Below are 7978 nucleotides of genomic sequence, written 5' to 3'. Positions count from 1 at the left end.
CTTCAAGTTTGGGAGAGGTTCAGCCCCTTGCCCCCAGGCTCGTCTTAGAAAGAAAACAAAGCTTTACAAGGCCTTCAGTTGGCTTTAAAATGAAAGATACTGAGGTAAAAATCAAGGAGGAGAGTAGGGATAGCAGTCAAGGGTGGGGAATGAGGAAGGGTAGTGAGTCAGGGCAAACAGAAGGCAGAGAGCAGCCCTGGAGGGTGTGACTTGAAGAGACATGGCAGCTTCCTTCCAGAGGAGGATGAGCACCTTTCTGGTTTATGTGTCCTGTGTGCAACATGGAGATCCTGCAGTCAAGCTTCCAAACAGACCCGGGGCTCTCTGGCTGCCACCTGTATAAGGGGAGAATGGCAGGACAGCGGAACTGACCCATACAACACCCTACCCCAAGTTTCAGGACCGGCAGTGACAAATATTCATTTCCCTTCTCAAGTTTCCAACTTCTAGTGAAAGGGGCATCACATCTGCCAGTACCCTCATTCCTGGAGTTTTTCCATATATACTTTATTCGTGAATGATACACTCTGGGAGGGAAAGGAGGTGTGGCAGGAAGGTGGAAGGGCTTCTACTGAGGGTGTTCACACTGGCTCAATGTCACGTTCTTAGGGAACCAGACCCAAAGGGGTAGTGGGGGGGCCCAGGGGCCCTCCCATTCCCCTCCCATCCCCATCCCTACTTCCAAATCTCTCCCCTTCCCTCCATGCCTCCTGAGCTGTACTCATGAGCAAGCTCATTCCTCTTGCCTGTCTGTTCCCTGTCAGTTGTGATTGATTCTGGGGGAACAAGCCTGCTCTCCAAGCTCCAGGTTAAGTAAGAAGGGATCAAAGTGTTGAAAACATCCCCCTCTCTCACTTACCCTACCACAAACTACACCCCTATTTTCAAAGCCTTACTTAGCTTCTCCCCAAACTTGACCTGCTAAGGGTCTAAAGCTCAAGAGAGCTTTATAGAATCTTTTGCTCTCAGGTATGGGCAAAGGAATCATGGCTGCTTCTATTTCCCTTTAGCCTTCCTGGAAAGTTCTTGGCCAAAACCAGTTGAAAGTATTGGTAGCTGGAGATATTACTTTTGTACGTTACTCTTGTAGGATTATTTACCACCTTTTTGTCTAGATCACAGGATTTTCTCTGTCAAGAACTTCCATTCTCCTCATTCAGGAAGGGTGAAGGGATGAGACAGCCAAAATTTTAGGTAACATATGACCATCTCTGTTTGTATATAAGCCAAACAAAGCGCATTGCTGAGGGATATTGAAAGAAACAAGTCAGGGTTGCTTTCTCTACATTTCTAGGCCCCTGACTACACGCATGTATAGATTACATGTGTGCAAGTGCATTTGGATGCACATGTACAGGCAGTCCCATCCTCTTGCCTCTAGGCACCACGAAAGACTGCTATGATGCACTTTTCATCATCCACCAATGACCTTTTGTTCACCATTAATGAGTCTTATGGAATTGAAGCAAGCATTTTTTTGGCTTATATACCAACACACATGGCTTTCCCCACCTCTGCTTGGCACATGACCCATAAACAGATGCCATGAAAGCACCAAGAATTTAGGAAAAGCCTCTCTTCATTCACAGGCAAGTATGCTAAGTAGTCTTTGAATGCTTTTGCTGCCTCACCTAAACATAAAGATCAATTTGGGAAGAGCTATCCTGTGCTCACATGGCCTCTTATTGCTTCTCCTTGTTTCACTCAAAGTGGGTGACAGAGTCCTTCCATCCTAGAAGAAGGCTCACAAGCAGCCACTTCCTTTCTCCACTTGGGCCTCCCATGCTGAGCAAGCCCACTGCGTCCTCTCGTGGGAACAGGAATGACATAGAAGGGGGAAGGAGGAGCGAACTGGAAAGGGAGGTTAGATAATGCTGGTCACCAGGGATGCCCTCCGACAGAATCAGAACTCCAGGATCCCATAAATGAATTAAAACAACAAGAAAGGAGCAAATGGGAACCAAGTTCACCCCCGTCACCCTCCGTGACATGCGCACCACACGCCCACAGCCCTACCCTCCCATACCCACCTTAACCTCTCTCTTCCCTCACTCAGACATCAGACTCGATACTAGAAAGTTTCTCATAAACATGACCATTGCTGGAGCCATTGAAAGCCCTGGGGTTTTTGTTGTTAGGCACACAGGGGTTGGACTGGTTCCCTATACAGATGTCTTTCTGGAAACGGCCTGGCACAGCCCCATGAAGGGCCGAGACCACCGGCTTGTTGGTGACAAGGGCGCGGAAGTCCGGCCTGGCTTTCGGCGCCCCTGCCACCGAGGGCTGCCTGAAGAAGTAGGATTTGCTGCCATGGAGCAAGCACTGGTCATCCCCAAAAGTGGGGATGAAAGGGTTTTGCGTGACCCGGTCAGGGTAGAGCGACTGGCTGAGCATGTAGCCGCTGCCGGGGTTGTTGTGGTGGTGGTGTCCGGCAGTGGGCACTGAGGACTTGTTGTTGGCAAAGGTGCTCTCACCAGCTGGCATCTCAAACATGTGGGCGTAGGGACTCCCATCCACGAACCGGCCCTTGTCTTTCAGGCTCACGCTGCGTGGGGCCAAGGCGGCTTCTTCCTTCTGCAGGTCCACGAAGGTGTCGTAGGAGTGCTGCCGGCGGAGTTTGTTCCGGTTCTTCTTCTGCGCCTTGGAGTTGGTCGGGCTCTGTGGGTACTTGGTGGTGGAGGCGTTTGACGTCACCGCCACGGGGGCAGCCGGCTGGTCCAGCTCCTGCAGAGAGTTGTCCTCGCTGATGTCGTACAGGTTCCCTGCTTTCTTGCAGGCCTCGCACCGGATGCACGCCTGCCGACCCGAGTTCTGCCCTGCCACCGTCGAGGAGTAGTTGTGCAGCTTCGAGGGGCAGCTTCGGCAGAAGTTGCTCCCGGAGCGATCCTCCCACTCCACGTTGGTCAGGTTCTTCTCCCACGGTGCCGGCACCCCGCTGACCACGCCGTGTTTATCGCCCGTCCCGTGTTTTAGGTGAGACCTGTTGGTACAGGGCCCTCCTCCACTGACGGAGTCGCGCTTAAAGTCTTCGCTCCGCTCCTTATAGATGTCGGTCAGGTCCACGTGCTCCCACTGGGGCGAGTTCTCCTTCGTGCGGAACTGGTCCAGGTAGAAGTCCCGTAGCCCTTCCTTGTCCCTGAAGTAGCGCTTGTGGTCCGGGGAGCGGGGCGGCCGGCGGCGGTAGGCCAGCTCGATCTCGTCGAACTCGCGCCGGGACTTGGCCGAGGCCGGCCGCTTCTTCAGGCTGTCCTTGTATTGCTGCTTGCGCCTCTTGGCGGCATTGCCCTCGATGTTCCCGTAGGTGACCGTGTGGGTGGAGATGTCGGACACGTCTGAGCGGATCAAGTCATCGTGGCCGCTGTAGCGGTCACTCTTGAAAGAGAACTTGCCATACAGGTCGCTTAGCTGGCTGTGTTTGGAGGACGGGAGGCCGATGTCCAGCGGCTTCTTGCTCATGGACCTCGGCTGGGTGGTGAAGGGCGGGTTGTCACAGTCGTAGAGCCCGTCGATGGAGCTGGTGCTGCCGATGCTGTGGGGCCGGTGGTGGTGGTGATAGTGGTCCTGGTACACGTTGCTGTCCTTCAGCTGCAGGTTACCGAACGTTCTCTCCACCTCGCTGATGTAGTCGCTGAAGAGGTTCTCCTCGCAGGGAGGGTTGTTGTAGGATTTGCAATCGGAATGCGTGAAGCTGCGGCGGTGCTCGGAGATGTCGTAGACGGATGACTCGCGGCGGATGAAGTCCAGGGCGCTCTGGGGAGAGCCGTTCACGCCAGACAGGTTCGCCATGTTCTTGGCCGTGCGGAGCAGGCGCAGGATGTTGGAGTGTGTGTTGTTCATGGTCGCAGTGGGGGAATTCATCACGGACTGACGCTCCTCGATAGCCACGCCATGGATGCAGCTGTAGATACCCTGAAGGACAGGATGGGGTGGGTTAGGTCTCCAGTGAGGCTAAGAAGTGACTGTAAAGAATCTCCCGGCCCCCACTACTAATTGTCTATCTAATGATATGAAAAGTCCGGGGAAAGATCAAACAGACAGTCTTATATACTCATAAAAAGATGTGGCTAGGAGCTTGCATGATTTATCCCTCTGCGTCTGGAAGTCTCATACTATGAGCTAAGGTCATTGCCTGGCTATCTGAGAGGAAGCATGACTATGCCAAGTGACTGGAATGAAATCACAAGACATGACATGGTTGCCTTGACTCCCTCACTGAATTGCATTGATCTTCCTTTCTATGCCCAGGTATTCACATCTTAAAGATGATGCTGTGGTATCAGCATCAGCCAATAGTAAAAACACTGTCTGCCTCCTGGAAATCAATAGCAATGCTCCACAGATGTTGAGACTGCTCTGCCCTGGCTGGCCACCCTTGCCTGGCAGAAAAGCACAGGGGAGCTCAGAAGCTCACAATCGCCACTCTTTTCCAGCTCTGACAAATTTTGAGCAGCTTTTAGAATTTTGATCACCAAATAACAGCTGAGCAATTCTCTTCTTGAGTCAAGCATGAACAAAATTCACAAAGAGAATTAGGAAGCCCGAGGGTCAAAGATGGTTTTTTTCTCCTGCTGTGCCCCACGCCGTGGGAGGGAAGAACTGGGACAGATATCTAGTACTAATAGGAATAAATAATTTCCTTTCTGAATTCTCTCTAGCTCTTGGTTTCTTCTTCTACTTTCTCACTCAATCTTATCATAAATAATTGATATCTTAGAAAATTGGTATCGATGGAGAACTCCCTGTGTACAGGGCCTTAAAGAACAGCTCCCAGGTGAGGAAACGGGTTGGGTTCAGGTCTCGAGTCAAGCCAAACTCTTGCTAATATCATGCTCCCTGCCTTGAAAGGTGGGCAAATTTGGAACTTTTCTCCCTGGCAAGGTGAGGTATTTGAAGAGGAATTTGAATTGTGTCTTGAAAAGAAGGTGATTAATTTGAAAAGGGAAGTTGTCCCACTGGATGGGGATGAGAAGAGAGAAGGTTAGAAAGGAGAATGGAAGCTAAATAGTGTAGAAGAAAGGTTAGGTGAGGTGAGCCTCGCTGTCCCAGAGGACAGCAGCAAGATAGATCTTCAAGCTGGGGTTATTCTATTTTCTTTCTCAGGCCTCCTTTCTAGTCCTTCTTAATTATGGCCAGGAGAAAATGCCAAGTTTTGTTCCTGGACAGAGGCACTGATTAAGTAGAAGGGCTATGGATGCGATTTCTATTATAGGTCACCAGCTCCTATTGCTTCTGCCATCACCCTACCTAGGACCTTAGAGAAGGGCCACATGAGGAAACAATTTGACTTTGGGATCACAAATTCCATTCTCCTGCTCCCATGTTACTGAATAGCCTGAAATAAACTAATAGGGAGGAAATTGTTCTTTATCACTAAAATACTACAGGAAAATGATCAAAAGATGGAACAATTTAATGAGAAATCAATTTTCTTATGTAACTCCATTTGAGCCAAATTTGGTCATATCTGAAATTCAGATCTCTATTCTAAAAGGACATTTGAGTTTGCTTCTCATGAATGCGTCCCATAACCTCATTAACAAAATGAAAAGAATTCCTCGTCTTCTTTTTTTTCTTACTCTTCCCCCGTGACCTTCTGTTCATATTCAAAACTGTTCTAAATCCTCAGTTTGGACTAGAAACGTAGATGAGGCCTAAATAAAGAACAACTTCAAAGTTATACTTTGCTCCAATTAAGGAAGTTTCTGGGATGTAAATTTCCTATGGGTCAGGACTTCTGAAGGTTCTGTTAAGTACTTTAACTCACCGTAATTCATGCATGATAAAAACAGATGGGAACAATGAAACAATAATATACCTTTGTGTGTTAGAATAAAAGAGGACACGTTGCATTTCTCTATTTAAATAGAGATGCAATATTTTTTTAAAAAAAGGATTAAATGATTGTTACAGCCTATACAGAATTAACTAATGGTAATGAAAGGCACTGGGTAAAAGGCCAAATTTTTTATTTTTATAAATTTGCCAGTTCTTATTGATAATCAAATGTCCAAACTCCACATAGAAAGCCATTTCTTGAAGGGGAAAAAAATAGCATCACCCGTTTTTTGAGCCACTTGAAATTATATCATGCAGCCTCATGGGGAAACATACATGATGTGGTTTCTTGCTTTAGCAGCCCAGCTAGAGCCAGTGCCCTCCTGAGTCTCTTCCTTTTGCACAGTGCTGGACTAAGCTGCCTTTTACAGGCTCCAGACACCTAAATCAGCCTACTTACTCTGCTGATAGAGAAGACCATGCCAGGTTTGCCGGAACAGACACCCATAAAGCAATGCCGGAATTGCCAATAGAAAAGGTGTTCACAGATGAAGGTGATGAGGCTGAGAGCCATGGCTGCTCCCAACATGTAGAAGACTCCTGCCATGTTATCAATGTCCAGCTGGCTGCTCATGACCTCATTCTTCTCATTGTGGCAAATGCCAGTGAGCCAGAGAGCTTCCAGCTCCTCCATCTCCCCTGGAAATGGGGCAGAAAGAATAGGTGAAGAGAGAATAGAGCAGAGTAGTAAAGACAAGGGGAAAAACGGGTGTTGGGGAAGAGAGAGAAAAACAGGAAAGAGAAAGAGACAGGGAGACATACAGAAAGAAAATTAATAGAGAATAGTAAAGAACAGAGAAATTAATAAACAGTAATTTTATTAATAACATTATATAGATATTCTTCAATGTATTCAACAAACATATGAGACATTAACTCTGTTCTCCTTTATCTATCCAGTGTAAATTAGTATATTAAAAAATCAAAATGATAAGCTTTATACAAGTAAAAAGAGTTCAAATTAGTGAGAGTAACTTTGTGGGTTGGGTAGCCAGTAGGTATTCATGAGAGAGGTAAGACTTGGAGGTGGGCATGGTGAATGGGTGAATTTTAATTTATATTGTATGAAAAGGCACTCCAGGCAGCAGAAGTATCATGATCAATGGGAGGAAGGTGGGAAAACAGAAGGCTTGTTTAGGCAAAGGCATGCAGAACAGTTCAAACAAAATACAAAGAGGCAAAGGAAGCTGAATAGAAAAGGTTGATGCAGCATCGCTGAGGGCTTGAGCATCAGACTAAGCATTTTGCACTTTATTTTGTAGACAGTGAAAAATAACATCATCAAACAAGTGATTCAGAAAATTGCTATTAAAATAATGTGCAAACCGAGTGGGTGAGGGGAAGAGAGACAGAAATCAGCAGAGACTGACTGATTCCCTGGGGACTCTCAGACTTACTGGTCTTTTTTTAAGAGTAGAGGGGAGTAAGCGTGAATAAAATGCGACCACCGAATTCAGACCTGCTGCCTTTTAACACTGCTTAAGGGAGCTTTGGTGAACTCAGTTCATGTCAGGTTTCAATAACCTTTATCCACTCCACTGGATATTAGGACTTAGAAAGGCAGAAAACCTAGAGAAAGGGAACATGAAAGAAACTGCATGCCCTTGAATGCATCTAATTCTAGATGAGCACAATTCTGAAAATTTCATCAAGAAAATTGCATGCTGCAATAGTTCTGGTTTTGTTAAAAATTTGAACTTTGCATAATCTGACTAGAGCTCTGGTCACTTTTACAAATCATCTCTACCGCTGCTCTTCTTCAGAGATAGAGCTCTGTTATTATTGCCTCTAAGTGACAGCTACACTAAAAATCACAGAAGCTCTACACCAAAATGTCCAGTTAATAACCCAGCTATAACCCCTCCTCTTTTCAGTGTTAATCAAATCACTTTTTATTCATTTCTTTGATCAAACTTTGATTTTCCTAACTAGTGAAGCAACCAACTTCACCTGGAATCTGAAAAGTCCAGTTGTGCTCTTCTGCCTCTTATCTTATCCCTAACAGCAAGATTCTGCAGAAGTAATTTAGAGAACCACTTGGATCACCGCCTGTGGGGGCCAAGTACAGTTGAGTTGCTTAACTGTAACTGGATTAGCTTCTGTGAGGCTAAAAGGAGGAGGTACTTTGGGCAATAAAGTGAAA

The 7978-nt window shown here is 46.9% G+C and overlaps 1 protein-coding gene across 1 annotated transcript in view; it reads right to left on the bottom strand.

Moving 5' to 3' along the window:
- Positions 1 to 2052: 2052 nt before the first annotated feature.
- GRIN2B (glutamate ionotropic receptor NMDA type subunit 2B) overlaps positions 2053 to 7978 on the bottom strand; it is a 275921-nt gene continuing 269995 nt past the window's right edge. The window contains exons 11-12 of the mRNA XM_054591405.1: positions 6236 to 6474; positions 2053 to 3909 (exon numbers count right to left, since the gene is read on the bottom strand). Coding sequence (XP_054447380.1) covers positions 2053 to 3909; positions 6236 to 6474 — 2096 coding nt within the window. The remainder of the gene's footprint in view (positions 3910 to 6235; positions 6475 to 7978) is intronic.

The sequence above is a fragment of the Pteronotus mesoamericanus genome, unplaced genomic scaffold, assembly GCF_021234165.1.
Source record: "Pteronotus mesoamericanus isolate MK-2021 breed Mesoamerican mustached bat unplaced genomic scaffold, CSHL_Meso_final scaffold_21, whole genome shotgun sequence".
In the NCBI taxonomy this organism is placed as follows: domain Eukaryota; kingdom Metazoa; phylum Chordata; class Mammalia; order Chiroptera; family Mormoopidae; genus Pteronotus; species Pteronotus mesoamericanus.
Note: the sequence above shows the minus strand (reverse complement) of the source record. Positions and strands in the feature narration are given on the sequence as shown.